Below are 24,744 nucleotides of genomic sequence, written 5' to 3'. Positions count from 1 at the left end.
TTTCTACAGGAGAAGAGTTCTAAGAGGAGGATCTGGAAAATAAATGTAAATGTAAATTGGGTTCATACACAGCTTAGTGCCAAAAGGGGTTCAACATAAAAGATATTTTCAGGGATAGGGATTTGGGACCAGAGAAGTGGGTTGTAGCTGGAATGGACTGCATGTCACTTTTGACTACAATTCATGAATCAAATCTTTGGCTGAGGGATTTTAGTTATCTATTCTTTATTTCCATTCTGTATTGGGATTGGAAAAAAAATGCATTTCTCTGTGTTGCTGAGAACCTCAACTTCTAATGCTTCAGAATATTTTCTCTAGAACTTTGCCTGATACCCTTTCAAGATTAAGTTCTGAAGAGGAGATGCATCCTAAGGAGTGCTCTGGTTTTTAAATAGCTGTCATAATATATGGCAGAACTCCATTTTCTCTTAACACATTCCAGTGTAGCCTAGGGAGATGTTTGCTAAGCTAATAATTTGAATCCTGTTTAAATTAGATCAGGAGGTTGTTGGTTTGATAAAGTATAATTTGGTGAATTTAATGTGTGACTGTATATATTTCAAATTAGGGGATAGGTGACTTTCAAATGACTAGCTTTGAGGAAATTGAATTTATTTAAAGAAATGGGAAATTGCTCAACAAAAGAGTGCCACATTAATGTAATTATACTGAACTGTAAGTATATAAGTATAAACTGTAAGTATATAATAATATATAATAAGAGCCAGCAATGTTAAACAGTGAAGTTAAAACTACACAGGGAGAAACAAATCACCAGTAATAAATAGAATATCAATATAGCTATTTCAATCCCCAGAAAGAGAGGCCATCAAACTCTTAACAAGACTATGCCAACAAGTATGGTAAACAGAACAATGGCCCCAAAAGTAGAAATGCTCATTCTGCATTCAAACTCCAAAAAAGGATGTTTCAAAGACTGCAGCAACTATTGAACCATCACATTTCTCATGCAAGTAAATCTTTAAAACAAAGACTGTTACTGAAACAAGAAATGCCAAATGTTCAAGATGTGTTCAGAAAAGGAAGAAGCACTAGAGATTATATTGAAAATTAACAGTGGTTACAGGAGCATACAACAAAATTTCAGAAGGAAATCATTGTGTATTCATAGATTACAGTAACCATTTGACCATGTGGATCATCAACAATTACGGTTGGCTATAAATGAGATAGGTGTGCCCCCACTTATTATTGTTTTGATGTGCTACTGTACTCTGGACAAGAGACTATTGATAGCACAAAATGTGGAGAAACAGAATAGTTTCCAATTTGTCTGGCAAGGATATATTTCATCTCCTTCTAAATCAATATGCAGAACATATCAAAAGGAAAACTGGATAAGATTTAAATGAAGACGAAGTGAAAAAGTTGTGGAAGGAACATTAACAATTTAAGATATGCAGAAGACTCCATGTTCCTGGAAGCACTTGTAGTATTTATCATATTTATATTGGCTTTGGCTCAGGTCATATTTTGATTAATAATGTTTTAAGTGCATATCTCTATCAAAAGCAGCAGAATCTGTACATAGGTTTTTAACTATGGTACATGGAAGACTTTCCTTCTCATTAAACTGCTACTGTTTGAATTGCTTAGTTTAAACGGCAGCTAAATATGGAACCCACAAAACTGGATTTCAAGTGATTAAAGATGAGGATGGTGGATAAATGGTTCATTAAAAATGAATCCCTTTGGAACCCCCGCTTGATACAGTGGTTAAGAGCAGTGACTTGCAATCTGGAGATTCCCTACTCCTTCACATGTGGCCAGGTGGGTGACCTTGGGCTAGTCAGAGTCCTGTTAGAGCTGTTCTCACAGAGCAGTTCTATCAGAGCTCTCTCATCCCCACATACCTCACAGGCTTTCTATTGTGGGGAGAGGAAGGGAAGTTAATTGTAACACTTTGAGACTCCCTTGGAGAGTGAAAAACACAAACTCTTTGTGTTGTCTTTGTGACAATTAGGATTGGGCGCTTCAGTGTCTGAAGCGGCCATTCGCACCTGAAGCAGCCAGCACCGCACTGTGCGGGGGGAGGGGAGGTGCCAGTACCGGCGCGCTGGTGGGTGCACCAATGCCCGTACCTCCCCTACCCCCCCCCCCACAGTGTGGCGCTGGCTGCTTCGGCCATAAACGGCCGCTTTGGGCATCAAAGCGCCCAACCCTAGTGACAATAGAGCAAACTCAGAAAAGAAAATGACCCTGGAATAAGCCAAACTAAGTAGACTTTGTGGTCAACATTTCAAGGCCACTCTGACCTGGTCAACAACATCAACAATGGGTGGTCCTTAAGGCACAGGCAGAGTTGCTGCATCTTGCTCCTGGTCTCCAGGGGTCCTCTAGGGCAGCAGTCCCACTGGGAAATTTCCTTGTATGTTAATTGGCCAGTCTCTTTCTAAATAACTCTTTGTTGTTTATATCTTGATGCACAAAAAAATGCATTTGAATGGAATGCTTACGGTGTATTTTAGTTACCTTTTATTCTTCACTCTGCTAGCTTGGTTCACTTTGTGAGAGCCGGCTTGTTGTAGGGGTTAGGGCTTCTAATCTGGTGAGCTGGATTTGATTCTGCGCTCCCCCATGTGCAACCAGTTGGGTGACCTTGGGCTCCATACAGTAGTGATCCCCAACCTGTGGGCTGCGGACCACATGTGGTCCGACTAATTGGAGGTGGGCCCCGAAGGACGCCTTCTCCCCCCCCCCCGGCCCTTTACTTCATCCCCCAAGCCCTTTACAACACACTTCATTGTTGTGGCATGTCTGTATCTTATTTTGAAGGGATGTTTAAACATTACCATAGCGATCAGAGAGCGTTAGGGCAGTGGTTGAGAGTAGAGGAGTAAACTACCCCCCCCCCCCGGGCCTCAGTAAAAGGTGTTGAGTGGTCCCCGGTGAGTGGTCCCCGGCGTTGAGTGGTCCCCGGTGATAAAAAGGTTGGGGACCACTGCCCTACAGCACTGATAAAGCTTTTCTGACTGAGCAGTAATATCAGGGCTCTCTCAGCCTTACCTGCCTCACAAGGTGTCTGTTGTGGGGAGAGGGAAGGGAAGGCAACTGTAAGCCACTTTGAGACTCCTTCAGGTAGAGAAAAGCGGCATATAAGAACCAACTCTTCTTCTGTATGTATAAGAGAGCATGAGAGAAAGATCTATACAATAATACCTTGTTAATCTGCTTTGTTTGTCTAACAGGGTATGATTCTGACTTTGAGAATTGGCATCACGATAAATTATTTAATAACTATATGGTATTTCCATGTTTCTGGATTATATCTACCTAGACAGTTTTAAGGAAGCTTAAATTACAGCTAGTAGGATAGTATAGTTCAGTAGCAAATGTTCTACAAATGTAACTCACTAGAAGTTTGTCAGGTTTGCCTTTCAGGTGTTTATATGGAGCTGTGTAAATAAAGCTGATAGCTGTTATAATTAATACCCATTGTGTCTAATGGGGCAGAGGGCAGGGTGATCAATGGTAGGTAGAACCAACTCTGCTTTTTGTGCTTCTCTTTTCTTACTTGCTGTGTACAGGTAAAGTTAATTCCTTGTGGCTTGCAAACAGTTGCTTGATCCCTGTGCAAGGGGCAGTCTAATGCAACCTGTCCTTTTGTTGTTTGAATGACATCTTGCCACATGCTGCCCCTTCCCTGAAACCCACAACTCAATATGTAAATCAGAAAAGCAAGACTGTGAGACAAAGACAGATGCTGGATTTTGTGGAATTGTTCTCACCATAGTTTCTGCTTCCTACTGTTGCCAGTAGGACTAAGTTCAGGATGGAATTTTCTACCTCACAAATGTGTGATACTCCAACCACCACCCTAACGTGGATGAATATTTGAAGTCCCCTGAAGACTATTAGCAGCCTCTGGTCCTCTGAACTCTGTTCCACTGGCAACAGTAGTAATTCAGAGGAATATTATGATGGAAGGAAGGGAGGTATATATCCAGTATAATGAAACCAGTGTGGTCAAACTGACATACTAGTTCCTTCTGCTAAGTTAGCTAATGTGAATAATAATATAGAGGCAGGAAGTCTCAAAAGTGGACTTTGTCTCTGTATTATGCCAAAGCTGATATATTTAACATTACAACATATGAAGTAATTAGCATCAAGTTTTTGCTTGTACTTGCTAAATCAGACTTGGCAAAATGTAACTATATGATATTGAATGTGCTTTTAAACTCCTTTATCTCACAAATGTCATCTATATACATTACCTTGGTGATGCTTTTATTGAATAATTAAAGGCTGAAAGGCTGCGGGAGGAAGGGGTGGAGTGAGATGAAATCAGATGTTTTCTGCTTAGCTGTCAATTACTTTCTCAAGGACAACTAATCTTTCTTCACACTGAAATAAGTCCAAGACTTGTGACTCACACCTTTTTCCTTTCCAGAGTGGATTTGCCTTTGGCAACATCAGTGTCTTTGAGACATGATTGACTCTTCTTAGCACCCTGTGAATTAAAGTCTGTCACACTCCAATTTAATTCTTGTGGGAAGCATTCACTTTATGCAGACCACTTCTTCACTTCCCAAACAATAGGTTGTGAAGTTGGAGTGCCATCATGGACAGTACTGAAACCTTTGCCCATGCAGAATTAGCTTTAATGCAAGCAAGTCCATCATCTCTACCTGCTTTGGAAAGTTCCTCATTTAGCAGCAAGGGAGTCATTGGATCAAGTACATTGTGTTCTGAATTCAGCAAAGTTGTGCATAATATCTATTCTCCTAACACTGCACCAAGGATTAAAGGAACTGTTTGGAGAAATGATATTTCTTTTTTCTCTCCTTGTTATCGTTCTTTTGGACAAACGAGTTTAATATTTCAAGGGTAACTGGGTTAAGGTGTGCTGTTGTCAGATTGCCCTGACCTGGATAGCCCAGACTAGAACTATTTCATTCAATTGCAGAAGCTAAGCTGCAGCAGTCTTGGTTAGTATTGGGATGGAAAACCACCAAGGAATACCAGGCTTGCCATGCAGAGGCAGGCAACGGCAAATCACCTCTTGAACAACTCTTGCCTTGAAATCCCTATGGGGTTTGCAATAAACTGGCTGCAATTTAAAAGGGGTTCAGATTTGATAAGGACCAGTTGCAGGACTGACTAGTGCCCAGGAGGCCATGGCAACAGGAATGCTTCTCCAGGGAGGCAGAGCTGTCTTTCCCTTGCTTCTGTCTCTTTCCACTCATTCTTTGGGGAGCTGTCTATCTGGACAGCTGTGGATAATTTATCTGTGGCTATAACTAAAGTTAAAGGGAATAAATTATTATTATTCCCAGAAGTGTGTGTGTGTGCTTCTAACTTGAAGCCTTCAAGATAATCTGTTCCACATAATATATTTCTGGTAAGGCCTTGGAAGAGGAGTGTGCCTTGTGGCTTAAGTGCCACTCAGCACCTAACACCCACTCAGGGCTGCTGTCCTGACTGCCTCCTCCTCCAATCAGCTTGCCTGTCTGTCCAGCAGCCAGCCAATCGCCTTCTGTCCCCCACCTCTGACCACCCCCTCCTCCTTCCACTTCCCTCCAAGGCTCAAAGGCTGGAAATCCCTGCTGGGTGAGAGCTGCCCCTGCTGGTGAGTTCCCTTCCTGGGGGCTTCCAGCCTGCAGCCTTTCCAGATCCTTGGGGGAGGGAGAGGCCATCCACAGAGTTCTTCCACCACCATCCCCAATCCAGCACCCATTGTATTTCTAAATGCAACAGGCTTGGCCCCTAATACTGGTATAACTCCATCCTTATCCTTATCCATTGTTCCTCTTAATATTTGTGAAACAGCCCTGGGGAGGAGAGTATCCTGGCTGTCCCTGATTGGCCCTCCCTCTCCAGCTCCCACCCTCCTTTTCTGGACACTAGCCACTTTGCTCTCAGATGCCTGAGAGAGACACACAAAGACAGAGAACCCTGCCAAACCGCAAATGACCCCTGATTACTTGCTATGGCTCCTACTGCCAGGGAGAGAGACAGACAGAGACAAACTGCAAACGAGCCCCAAACAAGCCTCCCATGGCTCCTGCTGCAAGAGAGAGATCTGCGCCTGCTGGAGTCCCCTGGGTCCTAGCACACATTGCATTCCTGGTTGCAATGGGCTTTCTTGCTAGTACCCTTTATAATAGTCACTTATGGAGACATGTAATGAAACCTGTATAAAATACAGTACTTTTATATTAATTTGGATCATCCTTCCAAAAGCTTCAATATTAAATGCAAATTAGATCTCTTAACTATTGCTTCCTTCCAACTCCAGACCAACTCAGTGGCAAGCATGTATATTAAGTGCCATCAAGTTGCTTCCAGTTCATGGAGACGTATGAATTAATTACCTACAAAATGCTGTATTGTTAACTGCCTTGCTCATAGAGTTGCCAGGTCCTTCCTGGCAACTGAGGTGTGTGTGTGTGGGGGGGGGCTTACCAGGAGCAGCAGAGAGGCCCATCTAATGTACAGCAATGTAGCTGTATTCCTGCCCACGTCCAGGACTTTAGGATGATGCTCTAGTATTTGGGCAACAACTCTATAGCAAATTTGACCTACCAAAGAGTTTTTGCCCAAGTATAACATTACTCCAATGTCCCAGATGTGATGATGCCACTTCTGGGGCATGTGGGCAGTGATGTAGAAATGTTGCTGCACATTGGCCCATTATGCACGACCGCCAAAACGTCGATTTCGGGTCACATGGAAAACGCGGAGGGGGAAGACGCGAAGCACACTGGTTATGCACAGGACGGGGCGGGACGGCGGCAAAACCCAGAGTAACCAATTATGCATGTGGCGATCCCAGCACCGCTTCTGGTTGCGCCCCGGTCACCTGGAAGCTGTGCTTTCTTCCGCGTTTCGCTAACGCGGCTTTTTCGGCGGCATCCACCGAAGCTGCGGCCGGTTACAGCCGGCACCATGCGTTATTGGTGATTTTAGTCGCCGCCCTTCCACCCCGAATGTGCGTTATGGGTCACTGAAAGGATCTCCCTCTATTTGGCAATTCTACATGCTCAGGTCTTGCAAACTTAGGGCTATGGCTTCCTTTATTGAATTGATCCATCTCATGTTGAATCTTCTTCCTTTCCAGCTGCCTTCAACTTTTCCTAGCATTATTGTCTTTTCCAGTGGTTCTTGTCCTCACGTAAGGTGATCAAAGTACAATAACCTCCGTTATGTATTTTAGTCATAGAACCCACTCTTTTGTCTATTCAGTAGTCCATGGTATCTGTTAAACTCCAAAACTGCATTTCAAATTAATACAATGGTGAGGGAAAGGCACTATTTGTATGCTCATTTTCTTCCAGAGGAGTTTCCATGTTGACCTGTTGTAGCAAGACCAATAAAGAATGTTTTGCCACCTTAAAAACGTACATATTGTTGCATAAGTTTTCATGGCTGGAACTTACTTCATCAGTCAACAAATACAGCTACGAAAACTGATATAGAAGAAAATTGTGAATACTGAGAAGTGCAAGAAAAAGTACAAAACAAATGCAGAAGCCATTCATAGCAGCTGTAACTATGTCAGTTTAAGCCCTGGCAGTTGTGTCTAGTTCAAATCTAACTCAACAATGTTGATCATTGCAGTACTGCAAAACTTGTTTTTATTGATAAGGAAAGAGAGCAATTGTAACAGCTATTAAAATGCATTCTACCATTCACTATATAGTTAATGTTAAAGAAATTACAAGAAAATTGTATCCCAGGGAGCTAATTTTCCATGAGTCCATGTTGTGCAGCTTAAGAAATAATAGTAGTAGAGGCAGGACATACCAAACTGAACATTGTTTGGGTTGATAAAATACCTAGAGCTGGCCCAAATTTGTTACATCACATAGGTATCAGAAATTATTATTCCCTGAAAATAACTTGCAAGATTGGCTATCTGCTATTTTAACAGAAATCTTTATCCTTTACCAATTAAGCATTATTGGATGTTCACAAGTATATGTATATGCCACGTATAAAAGTATATCTATATGTCAGGTATTTCTTTAGAAGCAGTGCATATTAATGGAAATAAAGTGCTTGAATGATTGACTCCACAAGTTCATGGGGGGAAATACCAGGATAAGAAAATAAACTTGACCTTAGTTGAGTTCAGTTTGAGGTTCAATAGAGGAAGGCAAACATACTAGCATTGGTGCCTGAACCAATTATATGCAAAACCAGAGGTAGAGGAAATGCTCTGATCTATTTTTTTTAATGTAGAGGAAATGGAAACAGTGGTTCCTCCCATGTCCAAAGTTTGTTGGGTTGATTAAATACTGGCTGCTGGCCAAGCATGTCTGCCTTACAAATACTATTGTCTGAGTCTACTAATGTAATGTTACTAGCTGTTGTACTTAAAAACTAAACTTAAAACTATCTGTATTCTAAAACATTCTTTCTCTATATCCTCATTACCTGGTACTACTGAGCTACTAAAATTAACAATTTAAACATATCCCAAGTCAAGTGGGAATGTACAATAGAATCTGTTGTCCTACAAAATGGAATTAAATCATTTTTGTGCCCAAGTTTTAGAATAATACATAATTTAAAAGAAAATCATTATTGTAGCTCCACTCATGGAAAAGGCAGAAAGGGTGATTTCTCTCCTTACTTATTGCTGTCTCCACACAGGTCCTGGGATACTGGCAAATTTACATGGATTGAAAGGGACAATAGGATGTGGAAGACAGTAGAGAAGAGCCACAACTATTAGCACCTTTCTCTCATAGAAAACTGGATCCAATGTACTGCCTGTGCAAAAATAGCAGACTATTGGAACACTGTCAAGGGAGACCTGACAGATACCCTGAAACTGGCCATGAAGATGGGTACTTCAGATTTATTGCTGAAAGGAGGAGAATTTTTAATGGTTTTGACTACAGTGTAAGGGGAGAAGTTGGATTCGACTCCCATTCTTCCACTCCATCCTTCATTCCAGAGTATAATTGTAACCTTTGGGTTTTGAAGATCAGCGCAGGCATTCATTGAGACTGGTAGAGAGTGGAATATCTTGAATGAAAAATCTTTTATTTACCTATTGTGTTAAAAAGATGCTCAAAACCTAATTTGTGTTTGTAGGCTAGTTATTATAGTTTATGCAGTATGCAAAGAGATATTAAATGAAGTTCCAAACCATTGTCTACTAGAGTGATGCAACTTCCCAGTAGTGCCTAACCTTTACTCAGCTTATATTGTTGGTTGCTTTGGCAATTCAGATGGAAATGTTCTCTGTACAGAATTGTCAAAGACATTTGTTAATGTCTGATCCAGGGGCATTCTCTCCCAAATTTCCTTGTTTTGGGAGGACTCAGAGAGTACTTAGAGGATAAAAGCAAAATTGATGGATCTCTTCCCCTCCTCCTTTTAGACATCTATGTCTTGTCCTGGAGTTTCTTTCCTAGAGAATGCCACTTATGGCAGCTTGTAATTTATACTAGCTCACCAGTGATTGAGAGGCAGTGTGACTAGTGTCGAAGGAATTGAAAATTGGGCTGGGGTCAGCTCCTTAGAGCTTTCTGAAATTTAGCCAGGAGGGTTTTAGACACAATAGAGGGTGGAGTTGGGGCAGCGTCAAGTAAAAATAGTGTTCATAAATACAAAAATAAATGACTTTACACTGGTACAGCTGGCAGCCCCAAGTGTCTAAGTTCTGAAAATATTATTTGCTTTTTAAACAGGCTCTTGGAATGAGATGAGAGATTACAATCTTGCCTTTTAGTGAATGTGGTGCACCAATCTCTGTGTGTATGTGTGTGTTTTATTTTCAAATGAGAATCACTGGCAACAGAAAATAAGAACAGCACCCTTAACTTGATATTAAGGAGGAGTTGTCATCTTCACTCCTCTCCAATATAGTGAAATTTTGTTGAAAAGTAAACTCCTGAGAATTATTCCTGGAGAAGAGGGTGATTGAAGATGCTCTTTTCGTAGTTCCTGAAGGGGCTTGGGGGCAGGGGAGGTTGTGAGGGTGATGGCTCTAAGGAGAGAGAAGACATGCTTCAGTTGCACCTGGAGGAGAAATTGGGGGGGCAGGGGCATCCTTTGAGAATCAGGCTGACAAAAAATAGTGAGGGACAGACTTCTGAGTCTGAATTTTTCCTGTGGGAGCAGCAGCCCCTGATGTGGTGCAGAGTTTTCATGCATGTATTCTGTGCACAGCCGTTGATAGAATCTGTCCCAAGCTATTGAGACTGAAATAGGATACTGCCTTATTTTTTATTACTTGAAGGCTTCAGTTGGTGAAGGTGATGCTGTGCTGTCATCTTCTGAGTTCAGGGCAACATTGTGTTGGGGAAAGAGAGGTGAGGGAGGACTTGAAGGGAAGAGTTGTTGTTCTTACCATTTTGGCAGGGTTATTAGAGGTGGCGGCCGGTGGAGAAGTCTGCCACGGGGAGGTGGCGGCCCAGGAAGCCTCAGGCTCTGCCCACCCCCCATGTTACCGGGCGGCAGAGAGGCTTTCGGAAGCGTCGCCCGGGGTGGGTGAGAGACGAGCCTTTGGAGCAGGGAGTCTGCCGTGCTCCTCGGCCCCGGCTGTAGCTCGCGCCGACGACAAGAGCGTGCGTTTCCAGAGTGCGGGGGAGGGGGGGGGTCGTAGCAGAGTTGCGGGGAGGGCTGGGCTAGGGTGGGTCGTCCTGACGGGAGGAGGGCGGGTTTCCTGGCCCGAGCTGAGCCTTGCCTTGCCATTCACACGCTCCACTTGGGCATTCCCTCCGCGGGCCCGGGTTCTTCGGGATTCTTCGGGGAGGTGGCCTGGATTTATTCTTCCAGGTCAGTCCCTGTCGCGCTGCTCTGGGAAGCCTTTTTTTGCTTCGGCCGCCTTCGCCTGCTGCTCGACGGCTCTTCCTATCGACGTGCCAGAGGGCAGCTGAGTGGATGAAGTCCCTTCACAACTTTGTCGGCTGGTGGTGAGTGGTCGGCTTTTGGAAGAGCAGAGCCTCGCCCCAGTTGGACCCAGGAGAGCTCAGGACCGAATAGATAGATGCACGGCAGGGAGGGAGGCGACGGAGGCTGGCTCGGAATGAGATGGTTTGCCGACTCCAGCCAAAGAGCCCTAGAGAGTCTGCCAAGATTTTTCTGAAGCATTTAAAGCAAGGCTGGTTACTCTGAAGGAAATTCGGTAGATGTTGTAGATGACTTGTGGATCTGGGTGGGTCTGTTTGAGATTGCCTGCAGACAGATGTGTCATTAAAAAGTAGTAATCTAAAAGCCTGCATAGGTGGAATAAGCTCTACTGATTTTTTTTTTAATGAGAAATGCCATTGAAGTCTCAGGATAAACCAAACCTATCTGTCTGATGGCAGATATGTAAGGTGGATTTTTGTTTGGGGAACTTATTAAGTAGTGCATTTGTGCCAGTGTGTAGATGGACTGTTGGCTTGTATCATGATTAACCCTTTCTGCAATAGGGTCTGGCATTCTTCCTCCCATAGTAGTTTGTTTAAAAAACTGAAAATGTAAATGTAATTTGGGCTATAATTTTTACACAGATCTAGTGACTACTTTATCACTTCCCTGAAATGTTTTCTTTGTAAACGTTTTTCTAAGCTGAGTGCCATAAGTTTAAACAAAGAAGAGTTGTTCAGGAGCCAACAGGTGACATGGTGAAACCTGAGTATGTGTTTACACTGGAGTAAAGTCTGGCTGCTGTTTCCTCTGGCCACTGTGTAAAATAGAAATGTAAAACATGGATCAATAGGGGTCTTTAAAAAGTTAAATTTGCCTGGTTTATTCATTTGGCAAACTATTAAGGAAATTGACTTTTGAGATATTGCTTCCTAACCTAAGCTTTATTTCCATTGAGTTGCCTCAGGTCCTTTGTTTATATCCTATTGTGCAGGCAAAAGGTTCTAAATAGCATGCAGACCTATTGCTTTTACAAGGCTGCAAAAATTAAATGCCATAATCCCAAAAGTGCGTTTAGTCAAGGCTATGGTATTCCCAGTTGCAATGTATGGCTGTGAAAGTTGGACCATAAGGAAGGCCGAGTGTCAAAGAATTGAGGCTTTTGAACTCTGGTGCTGGAGAAGACTCTTGCGAGTCCCTTGGACTGCAAGACGAACAAACCGGTCAGTCCTAGAGGAGATCAGCCCTGCCTGCTCCTTAGAAGGCCAGATCCTGAAGATGAAACTCAAATACTTTGGCCACCTCATGAGAAGGAAGGACTCCCTGGAGAAGAGCCTAATGTTGGGATTGATTGAGGGCAAAAGAAGAAGGGGACGACAGAGAATGAGGTGGCTGGATGGAGTCACTGAAGCACTTGGTGCAAACAAATGGACTTTGCAGAATGGTAGAGGACAGGAAGGCCTGGAGGATCATTGTCCATGGGGTCGCTATGGGTCGGACATGACTTCGCACCTAACAACAAACGACAGTCTCATTCATTGCAATATCTGCAGCTATTCTGAAGCATGTTCTCAAATTTCTTTATAATCACTCAGTATTAGAAATTGGGTTATGTCCCTATTTTTGTTGCTATAGTACCCCCCCCCCAAAAAAAAAAAACCCTAACTGGAGAATTAGAGGTTTTTTCCCTACTAGTTCTATTCACCTTCATGCCTTTGAAATGTTCTGAGAGTGAGTACTACTGATGTTCAGATTTTCTGAAGTTGCTATGTGCTTTTCTTCTTTAAGATTGAGTTGTGTATTCTACTATGTATGCCAACTCAGACACCTGCTTTTTAACCTCAGGTCTTGACCCCTTATATGTGATATACATCTTGGATTCCCCATAGCCTTGTTAACAAGCAATTTAACAAAAAAAGTTGTTAAACAATTTGCCCTGCAGGATGAACTTAAACAGCAGGAGATGGGCAAGAATGTTTGCTAACTGGCCATATGAATTTTGACCCTTTCAGTCTGGTCAGAGGTGACCACAGAGCAAACACAGCATTCTGGAAACACAAGGACTAGTTTCATACTTGCCGTCAACAGTTGCATGTAGAACAAGAAGTATTTTAGAACATATGTGTCCAGCAACTTGTGTATGATTTCTGTCTCTTGAATGGCTTATATTAAGTAACAATGAATGTCATTTGTGCTGTTGGGTATATCTAGAGTTATCAGATTTTTCTTTAATCCAGTTTCATGATGCAAACTGCCCTGAGCCTTTTGGAAGAATGGTATAAAAATATAATAAATAAATAAAATGCAGGGAGGATGGCATAAAATCAAATAAATAAACATACAAGCAATAAAATAGATACCCTGCCATCTTGTTCATAGCTGGCAGCAGCATGTGAGGAGGCCCATCATTCCCCACCCTGCAGATTAGGAGTGACACCTGGAGATCTCCCACTATTACAATTGATCTCCAGATTACAGAGATCAGATCTCCTGGAGGAAATGGCTGCTTTGGAGGGTGGACTCTATGGTATTATATCATGAAATGTCCCTCCACCTCCCCAAACCCCACCCTCCTCAGGTTCTGCCCCACAAAGCCAGTTTGGTGTATTGGTTAAGAGCAGCAGCCTCTGACCAGATTTAATTCCCCACTCCTCGACCTGCAGCCAGCTAAGTGATGTTGGGTCAAAGTTCTCTCAGAACTCTCTCAGCCTCACCTACCTCACAGGTTGTCTGCTGAGGGGAACAGGAGGGGAGGCAATTGTAAGCTTTTTTGAGACTCCTTTGGGTACTAAAAAGTGAGGTACAAATACCCAAGTCTTCTCTTCTTCAGTATCTTCTCAGCCCAGATCGGGCAACCCTTCCCCAGATGTACACTGCCATCACTACTGGCAAACTCAAGAGGTCTTGTTAGTGCTACTGTGGCTTATTCTGCTCTCTGTTGCCAGCTGCATGAGATTGTGAGCCTGGCTTATCTCTGCTGGGCCCTTCCCTTGGGCTCAGACTGTCTGAGCCAAGCCAGGCCCCTGCCATGCTGCCATTGCCACTGGGCTCAGCTTGTTTACATAACATGATGCATAATTTCATAGGATGGCAATAACTTTGAGGCAGAGCTACAAGAGGAAGAAAATCCATAGAAGAAATGGGTGACTTGTTTTCTATGTATAATAAAAATTTTAATTATAACTTTATCAAACTAGTTTACATACAGGTAAAGACAGTTAGCTTCCAGAACCACACACAGTATTTCAGGTGTGACCTGACCAGTGTGGTGTACAGTGGGATTATGGTATTTTGGGATTTGGCTGTTGTGCCTCTGTTGATACACCCTAAGACTGCATTAGTCTTTTTGTACTGCTGCATCACAGTGACTGCTCATGTTTAGCTTACAGTACCCAAAGATCTTGGTCATACATTATTCTACCCAGAACTGTGTCCCTCTATCCAGTATGTGGGCTTTTCATTGTTGTTACTGAGATGTAGAACTCTGCATTTATCTTTGTTGAATTGCATCTTATTTACACCTGCCCACTTTTCCGGTATGTTCAGACCTTGTTGACTAATTTAAAATATCAATGCCATAACCTCAACATATCCATGTCAACTATTACTCAGCTAAAATATGTTTGTTGTTGGACTCTTCTTTGATATTTAGATTATTAGTACCAACCAAGTAATTATGCAGCATCTCATTTAATGCAAGACTTTAACATTGATTTTTGTCTTAAAGGGATTATTTAAGCAGTATTTCAAATTCTTCAGTGAATCTTGGTTGTATGCCAAATTAGATTTTGATCTTTTTGTTCTACTGCATATGAATCATTCTAACTCTAGAATCAGTTGGAGCATGAAGATAGCCTGTTACATAAAAATATTGTTGGTAAGTGGGGGGGGGGGGGTTGCTTCTAGCAAGCATGTTGATTAGGATTTATTATTTCAGCCATTGATGACAAAGAGTGATATCTTCCTCTTCAGTATTATTTTCATTCCAGAGAGAGGGAATTGGATTTGAATGTTCCCAGTTTATACATTTCTGAGCATCAATTTAACAGGTTACCTAATCTTCTTGGCTAATAGGTTAAATGTAGAGCTATCCTGTACTGAAAACAGCTTTCATTTTGCGTGGAAAGGTCAGGAAGTTCAAGAAAAAAAAGGAAAGAGGGGATGAGGGATTATAACTTGATATATTTGTAGTACACATGGACCAAATTTAGCTTTGGCAAATCTACTGTAACTGTTTAGTTTTGACCCATATATATTGTCCAAATATACTACTGTTCATTGCCTAGGAAGGAAATACTTAGGGTTGGTTTAGTGGAATTAAGCAAATTCAGAAATACTCAAACTGAGTCCACTAGCACCTTTAAGACCAACAAAGATTTGTGAGCTTTTGATTGCATGCACTGTTCCTCAGTCTAAATTAACAACCATCATAAGTGTAGATATATAAGGCAAAATAATATCCAAATTAAGCCATATGATAATTCTTTAAACAGCTAATCAGTCCTTTTATCAGTTGTAGTTCACAAAAACATTGGAGAAATAAAACTGTCAATGTTAATAATAAAATGTCAATAAAACTGAACTCAAAAAGGACTGATTAGCTGTTTTAGTAAAGAATTAGCATATGGCATCATATGGCTTAATAAGGATTTTATGACACCGGTTACTAATTTGCCACAATTTATTTTGCCTTATATCTCTACACTTATGATGGTTGTGCATGCACTCAAAAGCTCATGCCTTGAATAAATCTTTATTGGTCTTAAAGGTGTTATTGGACTCTATTTTTGTTGTGCTACTTCAGACCAACATGGCTACCCACGTGAAAGTACTCAAAAATCGTTACAGATGTCCCTGTATACTATGTAGAAGATGACTTGGTGTGGGGAAAATACTGACCTTTTCTATGTTGTTAACCATTTTTACTTGCAGTGGTGATTTTTTGTACAAATGGATCTTGAGATATGCAGAATTATCATTATTAATATTAAGATACTAAAATGTTTAAGACTATGTGCCATAATGATTCTTAATGAATAGTGGTTATTCTGATCACACCTGTATCAACAAACTTTTTCACAAACTTTACCGAACTCCAAAGCAGTATTTCCTTAGAAAACCACTAGTGAGGCTCCTAGAAAGGCTCAGGTATGTGTTGGAATATTACACATGCCTGAGACTCTTTGCTTGTGTGGGCATATGATTCTGTTATGGCATTGGCTGTCATTTGCTACTACAATGCAGAGTTTATGGACAGAATACAAGAATTTCCCTGCTGTGGACAGCTAGCAAGCCAAGGAGAATAGTTCTAGGATAGCCCCTTGTATCTACAGGAATGCTTTTCGTGGAAGATCACTCAAACTTGCCATTTGATTGTCCCAGTTTCCACTTCTTATGATTTTAAAATTTTGTGGACAGGCTTTTGATACCACTTCTGTTGGGTAATTGTTGCTGTAGTTCAGGAGCCAAACTATGGCTCTCTAGATGTCCATGGACTACAATTACCATGAATCCCTGCCAGCATTCTCGTGGCAATTGGGCTCATGTTAATTGTAGTCTATGGACATGATATTCCTGTTGACAAGTTGGTAAAATACGGTATGGATCCTAATTCTGTCAGGTGGGTTGATAACTGGTTGACTTATTGGACCCAAAGGGTACTTCTTAATGGTTCACCATCCTCTTGGAGAAGAGTGACAAGTGGAGTTTCCAAGGGATCTGTCCTGGGGCCTGTGTTATTCAACATATTTATAAATGATTTTGATGAGGGTTTAGGGGGGTAATTATTAAATTTGCAGATGATACTAAGCTGGGAGGGTAGCTAATACAACCAAAGACAGAATCAGAATATAAGATGATCTTGATAGGCTCAAGAAGTGGGCTAAACTGAATAAAATGAAATTCAGTAGGGACAAATGTAAAGTTCTGCATTTAGGTAGGAAAAACCAAATACACCAATATAAGATGGGGGAGACTTGTCTTGGCAGTAGCATGTGCGAAAAGGATCTAGGAGTCTTAGTAGACCATACATTGAACATAAGTCAGCAGTGTGACTCCGTGGCTAAAAAGGCAAATGGGATTTTGGGCTGTATCAAACGGAGTATTGTGTCCAGATCACCGGAGGTGATGGTACCGCTTTGCTCTGGTTCGGCCTCACTTGGAATACTGTGTTCATTTTGGGGCATTCCAGTTGAAGAGGGGGAATGTAGGCAAACTGGAGCGGGTCCAGAGGATGGCAATAAAGATGGTGAGGGGTTTGGAGACCAAGACGTATGAAGAAAGGTTGGGGGAGCTTGGTCTGTTTAGCCTGGAGAGGAGATGACTGAGAAGGGATTTGATAACCATCAAGTATTTAAAAGGCTGCCATATCGAGGATGCAGCAGAGTTGTTCTCTCTTGCCCCGGAGGGACGGACCAGAACCAATGGGATGAAATTAATTCAAAAGAAATTCCATCTAAACATCAGGAAGAAGTTCCTGACAGTTAGAGTGGTTTATCAGTGGAACAGGCTTCCTTGGGAGGTGGTGGATTCTCCATCTTTTTAAGCAGAGGCTGGATAGCCATCTGATGGAGAGGCTGATTCTGTGAAGGCTTAAGGGGGTGGCAGGTTGCAGTGGATGAGCTATAGGGTTGTGATTGTCCTGAATAGTGCAGGGGGTTGGACTAGATGACCCATGAAATCCTTTCCAACTCTATTATTCTATAGAATCATAGAAACATAGAATAATTATGCTTAATCATAATCTATGATTATGCTTTGATTCTATGATCTGGAGAGGCACAGTTGGGTCACACCTGCTGTAGTTCATTTGCTGAAGAAAATTCTTCATAACAGTTGATATCTTGTAAGACACATTTTGACTGCCATCCAACAACATTAAAATACTACAGATGTAATCCTAAATAGTTTTACACCTAAATCCATGGAAGTTATTGAGATGAGGAGAGTGTAATTTCATTTAGGATTGCACTATACATTGGAAGTGAACCTTAACTATGATTATCTGTACTGAATAAATAAACCTAAGTGGAAACAGTTGCTGCTTAATACTGTCATTGATACTATCTCCTTTTTCTGTATATTTATGCTATGTATTGTCTCTAGTATTGAGTTTTATCCACTGTACTCCTAGATAGATTTTTTCTTTTGGTTTTGGTTTCTGGGTGTTGGAATTTAAATGTTCAGAACCAAGAGGTGATTAAAAACAAAATCGCTTGTTTGAAGAATAAGTTTGTTTTTTTAACCTCTTTGGACTATTAGCATGTAATATATACTTGTTAACATCTTATTTAAAAAAAATAGTAATTATGCCTTTTATTTTAACATTTCATGCCTCCCTCCAGAACACTTAATTGATGAACTGCAACTGAATATCTTCACACTCTCCCACCATCCGTGTGCCTTTTGAAATGGAACCAAAAGTTTGCAACCTGACATTTGGTTTCCAAAGAAGCTCAACATCTGATGATGACTCTGGCTGTGCCTTGGAAGAATATGCCTGGGTGCCTCCAGGTCTTAGACCTGACCAGGTAAAGCATATACTGCCCTCTCTTTGAAGCTCATCAGAGACCAGTAATTCTGTGCCTGAGTTCACCTATGACTGATTACTTGTTAAGGGAAAGTGTAGTCAAGATTGCTTCTGTTTTTGTCCCTTCACATTTTTTTGTCCTGCTGAGATAATATAGTAAAGAAGTTAAGAATTCTCTCTTTTTGCATTTTAAAAAATACAAGTATCTAGTATCTGTGTTAACCATTCTCAATTATTTAAAAAAATCACAACTAGACTTCAAACTCCTAAATGTTTAGCTAATGATGGCTCTGTTGCACATTATTATGTATAAAATATTAATAGTTAAGCTAATGTAAGTACAACACAACAGGAAATATTAATTTCTATGTAAAGGGGAAAAGGGAGAATGTTTCATGGCACTTTTGTTGTTTTTATTTGTAAAATGGTTACAAAGACATACAAATACTCTTTTCAGTGCTCTTTGAATTGGAGTTAGCAGTAAATGTAATCTTATTTCTGGAAATCATTTTCCTACATGGAACTATCTTGTACCCCCAACCTCCCTATCAGTATTTATATCAATTCCAAAACCAGAGCATTTGTTGAGTCAAGTAAAAAGAAATAACTTTGCAAAATGCTTAGAAACATGTTGTAAACATGAGGGACTCAGGACCTTTTTTACTTGAGTTTAAATGAAGATTGTTTTGCACTGGCTTCTTTACAAATAATTCTGGTATTGTATTAAAAAAACAAGCAAATTGATTGTTCAGATAGTAGCTTCATAGTTTTGAGCCATGGCTTTTTTAAAAATTAAAAAAGGGCAATATCTGAATAAATTTCACTTGCGTTAGGTAGAAATGTGGATGTATTCATCTTTTCCGAAAACATCAAAGTTTGCATGGAAATAATGAACCTACTCAGGTTACAAAACAGCATTTGTCTCTTCAACCTATAAAATTCATAGAGCAAATCAAGCTTTCAATATAGTAGTTGTTTTTTGATGAGTTTCACACATTATGTGATAAAATGCAGAAAGAATTGTGGAATTTTAATAGATTTGTTGATTGTCCCTGAAGGGGGTGTAAATTTGATGTGCATAATATATGACACCCCTAATTGTGGCTGCATTCCAGAACAGCAATTCAACAGCTGAATACTGGCTATCTCAGGCAATCCTGTTCCACTGAGCTGGCTCATCTGCTTATCTTCTAGCTAGAGGAATGCAAACTTTGCCGAAGATCAGAAGTTTAAAAAAAAAAAAAACTCCCCAAACCTTAGTTTTCTTTGTAAACAAAATCTAAGAGAAGGTCAAAACAAAACAAAAATGTAATGCCTTCTATTAAGATCAATCAAAATACTGCAAAACAGTGAGCAAGCTCACAGTTTATCAGGCTAGAAATAAAGTAACAAATGAATAATTCTTCCAGTGGAGGGTCTGACTTTTTTTCTCCATTTTACAGGTGCAACTATACTTTGCCTGTTTGTCAGAGGAAAAGGTCCCTTATGTTAACAGTCCTGGAGAGAAACACAGAATTAAACAGCTTCTTTATCAGCTACCACCCCATGATAATGAAGTAAGAAATTTGCTCATACATATTTTGCCCCACTAAATAACTTCCTGTATGTGCAATAGGCAATTTGGTTTCTCAGGGCCATTCCACACACGGAAAATAAAGTGAAAGGCTTACCTTTTGCAGATATCATATTTTGGGCGGTTTGCACGAAGTCACCAAAATCCAGCATCCCAGCAGCAAACCAGCAGCTACATCCTCCAATTTAAAGCGATAGTTGGGGAATCCCAAAATGTGGCGAGTGAGAGGAGAGCGTGAGTGAGAGGAGAGCACCCAGCAAGCCATGCACCAAGGAAATGTGCTCTCTCCACCTCCAGTGGCTGCCCTCGTACCCACCTCCCTCTTCCGTCTATTGTGGACAGGGATTTTCTTTTCTTTTTTTAAAGCAAACTGCCTGGAACAATGAATACACATTAAATTGTCCAGGCAAAGCAAAAAAAAAAAAAAATTCCCACCAGTTAACACATAAAACATACCTCTGTAAAGTCCTCCCCCCCTAAAATCGGGAATAAGAGTGCTTCAAGGCTAATGATTCCAAAATGGGTGGCATTAAAAATAGCACTATGCATCTATGATTTGACGAGGCACAGTCAGAAGTAAAACTTCTCTGCTTAGATGCCTATGCACCTATGCATAGGTACATAAATGGGGAGGTTTTACTTTTTTAAAAAATTAGCTTGCATTGCGGTCCTTTTAAAACAGGGAGAAAGTGATTGACTGCCTGGCTTGATTGACAGGCAGAGGAGTTGCGAGTATAGCTCATTCCTCTCTTCCGCCATTTCAAGCTGGTATGCAGAGTGCCCAGAAGTGCAAGAAGGCGGCAAAGGGAAGGGAGAGAGCCAGGAGGTGAGGAATGACCGGAGGTGCGTTATTTAATAGCGTTACACCATGGTGCTGGGTGCACGTACAGTTCTCATGTTTGCTGCATTAACAGGTTTTTGAAAATGAAATCCACCAGATGCTAGTGTCTAACATTGGTACTACTTTTTTTTTAAATGAAGGTTAGGTATTGTCAATCTTTAAGTGAAGAAGAAAAGAAGGAACTTCAGATATTTAGTTCACAGCGTAAGAAGGAAGCACTGGGACGAGGGACAGTCAAATTACTCTCAAGAGCAGTAACGCATACACTTTGTGAGCAGGTAAAATTCTTATTACCCAAGATGTCAGCATGGTGTACTGTTTAGAAACTCAGCTGTATAATCCAGGATTCTTGAAACTACTTCAGAATCAAAGCTAATGGTCTGCTACTGTATTAGTATGATCTTCAGTTGTTTGAGGTTCGAGAAATGCATATCATACATACAGTTACTGAAAGCCACTGTCTCGTAGAAAAATGTTAAGTTATAAAGATGAAATATGTTAATAGATTGTGATGCTTTAAAGATATATAAAAACAGGTTAGGGAGATAATTAAGATGATGCTCTGGAAGAGCCGTCGGGGAGGGCAGTATATAAATGTAATAAATAAAATAAAATAATGTAATAAATAAGACAATGGCAACTTATCTTTCAATTATCATTTACATTCAGTGTGATACAAAAATAAATGGCGGTGAAGTTGCAGTGTTTGCATCAAGAGCGGGACCTGGAGTATGCTGGCATCCATCCTGTTTTGTATGTTCAACGTGCAATGAACTTCTCGTTGACTTAATCTATTTTTACCATGATGGAAAAATTCATTGTGGTAGACACCATGCTGAACTCCTCAAGCCACGCTGTTCAGCATGTGATGAGGTAAGGAATCCTGCAGTTCAACAGTATTTAAATTCAAGAAACAAATGCTACTTGCTCAGTTAGGCAACTTAGTTTCTGAAGGCTTCTAGAAACCAAGGTTCATGTGACTTTGTTTCTCACAAATTAAATGTTCTAACAGCAAAAAGAAGGAAAATTTTAAACAAGCTTTTGTCTAATTTTTTTTAGATTATCTTTGCTGATGAATGTACAGAAGCAGAAGGTCGCCACTGGCATATGAAACATTTTTGTTGCCTTGAGTGTGAAACCATCCTTGGAGGACAGAGATATATTATGAAGGATGGACGTCCATTTTGCTGTGGCTGTTTTGAGTCCCTGTATGCAGAATATTGTGAGACTTGTGGGGAACACATAGGTAATTCTGTACCTTAGCATATAAAAATACTGTACAAATTAGCCTAGTTGGTCAAGCTTAAAAATAGTTTGGTTACAACAAGACAAAGATGTCTAAATTTCACACATTATCACCACCAGTACATACATATGCATAGAGTATGTAAGAGGTTGACTCTAATGAACTCTGAATGGAATGAGTTCACTGAATGGATTGCTTCTCTTTCCCTTACAGCAGCCTACATGCCTCTTCCCATTTTTCCATGTCTGGAGACTCTGGTAAAGAATGGAAAAAGAACTCCTGTATAGAGGATAGATTTCTGCCAGTTTTCCCTTTCTTGTGCGTCCTCCTATTAACAGGGCCAGATTTCAGGGAACATGCTTTCTAAAGTGTTAGAAATAGTTTTGTGTAAAATGCTTTTATAATTTTATAACCATTATTTTAAGTCATACTTATGTCAATACAAGAGTATTTTGTTGACTGGAGTCCCTATTCCTATCCTCACTTTAAGTGCATATACATGCAGCCATGTGCATTTGCATGCACTTGTTGGGGGTCTGGATACTGTCAGGGATCATATCACCCAAGTGTGGAAAGATCTATTTCTGGGCAAATTCAAACAGCTGGTAATATCCAGTAAGGCCTAGCAGTTTGGGGCCAGAATGCTTGAAGGACTATCTTCTCTTGTACTATGCATCCGTTCAGTTAAAATCTTCCTCAAAAGACTTGTTCTTTGTGCTTTTGGTCTGCAGAGATGTGGCAGGTCTCTACCAAAGACTGAGCTTTTTCAGTTGTGGCATCTCACCTGTGGGATGAGCTCCCCCTTGTCTGGCACCAGGCCACAGCATTTCTTTTTTACCAGGCTTTTAATTTTTCTTTTTACAGTCTGCTTGTGGACTATTAAAATGATTACTTCAACTGCAAAATGCTTTATATGGTTGGGTTTTTGTATGTCTTTTTAATGGTTCTTGGTTTTTATGAGCTTATGTTTGTATGATTTTTACCTTTTATTTTGTGAGCTGCCTTGAGCTGGTCTCTGAAGAGGTGGCATATAAATATTGAAGTTAAATAGATAATTTCACACAAACTTTAAGGTAATGTTTGTATTGTTGGTTCAGTAGTTCTGACATCAGTGTAACTTAATGCTGAAAGCAGCCCAGGGAATAGATACAAATCAAACTTACACAAGAAGTAATTGTCCTTCTCTTCTTGACAGGAGTTGATCATGCTCAGATGACTTATGATGGACAACACTGGCATGCCACAGAAACTTGCTTTTCATGCGCTCACTGCAAAGTTTCCCTACTTGGCTCTCCTTTCCTTCCCAAGCAAGGACAGATTTATTGCTCTAAGTCATGCAGTCTGGGAGAAGATGTTCATGCCTCTGACTCTTCTGACTCTGCTTTCCAGTCTGCCCGCTCAAGGGACTCCAGGAGGAGTGTTCGCATGGGGAAAAGCAGTCGGTCAGCAGATCAGTGCAGACAGTCCCTTCTCCTGTCCCCAGCTCTGAATTACAAATTCCCTGGTCTGTCAAGCACAGCGGATGACACCCTTTCAAGGAAACTGGATGATTTAAGCCTTTCAAGGCAAGGAATGGGCTTTGCTGATGAAGACCTCTGGAAAGGAAGGGGAGAGCAAGAAATTCCAGATGATCCTGAAGAATGGGCTGAACATGAAGACTACATGACTCAGCTGCTCCTGAAGTTTGGTGATAAAGGTCTCTTACAGCAGCCAGTGGAAGTAAATGTTAGAGCAAATGAACAATGGGTTTCTGAAAGCATGGTTAAAGGGAGAACTGCTTTAGACCAACACGGCTACCCACTTGAGTTGAAGAAAAATAGCCAGAGCCTAGCAAGTAAGAAATACCAATCGGATATGTACTGGGCTCAGTCCCAAGATGGTTTAGGGGACTCTGCTTATGGGAGCCACCCAGGCCCTGCCAGCAGCAGGAAAATCCAAGAGCTGGACATAGAACACAGTGCAACTAGGTATAAATGTGACCAAAAGCAATGGTATGATAATTCACTAGAACGTTTATCAGACCTGAAGCAGGAGCAGTGTGTTAGAGATTCAATGGATTCGCTGGCTTTGTCCAATATTACAGGTAAGATGACTTGTGGATTCATTCAGAACAATGGGCTAGTTTACACCTAGTTTTTTTTTTAAGAGCCTCTTGTGGCGCAGGGTGATAAGGCAGCAGAAATGCTATCTGAAGCTGTCTGCCCATGAGGCTGGGAGTTCAATCCCAGCAGCTGGCTCAAGGTTGACTCAGCCTTCCATCCTTCCGAGGTCGGTAAAGTGAGTACCCAGCTTGCTGGGGGGTAAACGGTAATGACTGGGGAAGGCACTGGCAAACCACCCCGCATTGAGTCTGCCATGAAAACGCTGGAGGGCGTCACCCCAAGGGTCAGACATGACCCAGTGTTTGCACAGGGGATACCTTTACCTTTACCTTACACCTAGTTTTAATGATAATATGAGCTATTAAGTTTGTTCTGTGAAGAGTGTTAAATAGAATGAAGTTATGCTTGATTCCTATTGCATTGGCTAGATACATATTGGATTTACCTCTTTTTTATGAACAGAATAGCAGGGGTTACAGGCAATTCAGGCAACTCATAGGAACAAATTACAGTAATTGTCCTGTCCCTTGTTTTAGCTGATCTCTTAAGTATGTGGTGGTAAAGGGACTGATTATTGATAATGTGGACCTAATTATAAAAATGTGAAAGGGGAATGCAAGT

The 24,744-nt window shown here is 41.0% G+C and overlaps 1 protein-coding gene across 5 annotated transcripts in view; it reads left to right on the top strand.

Annotated features, from left to right (window-relative positions):
* Window positions 1–24,744, top strand: part of PRICKLE1 (prickle planar cell polarity protein 1) — a 73,714-nt gene that overhangs the window by 46,687 nt on the left and 2,283 nt on the right. Inside the window, exons 1-7 of one of the 5 annotated variants that reach the window (XM_077338579.1) lie at window positions 10,421–10,547; window positions 18,177–18,362; window positions 19,804–19,917; window positions 20,916–21,053; window positions 21,445–21,648; window positions 21,835–22,021; window positions 23,217–24,104. In XM_077338579.1, the coding sequence (XP_077194694.1) occupies window positions 18,243–18,362; window positions 19,804–19,917; window positions 20,916–21,053; window positions 21,445–21,648; window positions 21,835–22,021; window positions 23,217–24,104 (1,651 nt within the window). In that variant the 5' untranslated portion in view covers window positions 10,421–10,547; window positions 18,177–18,242. Of the gene's footprint in view, window positions 1–10,420; window positions 10,548–10,646; window positions 10,896–13,905; window positions 14,711–18,176; window positions 18,363–19,803; window positions 19,918–20,915; window positions 21,054–21,444; window positions 21,649–21,834; window positions 22,022–23,216; window positions 24,105–24,744 lie in introns of those variants that run through there. The other 4 variants (XM_077338578.1, XM_077338577.1, XM_077338580.1 and 1 more) reach the window with 4 other exon arrangements.

The sequence above is a fragment of the Paroedura picta genome, chromosome 5 (assembly GCF_049243985.1).
Source record: "Paroedura picta isolate Pp20150507F chromosome 5, Ppicta_v3.0, whole genome shotgun sequence".
Lineage (NCBI taxonomy): Eukaryota > Metazoa > Chordata > Lepidosauria > Squamata > Gekkonidae > Paroedura > Paroedura picta.
Note: the sequence above shows the minus strand (reverse complement) of the source record. Positions and strands in the feature narration are given on the sequence as shown.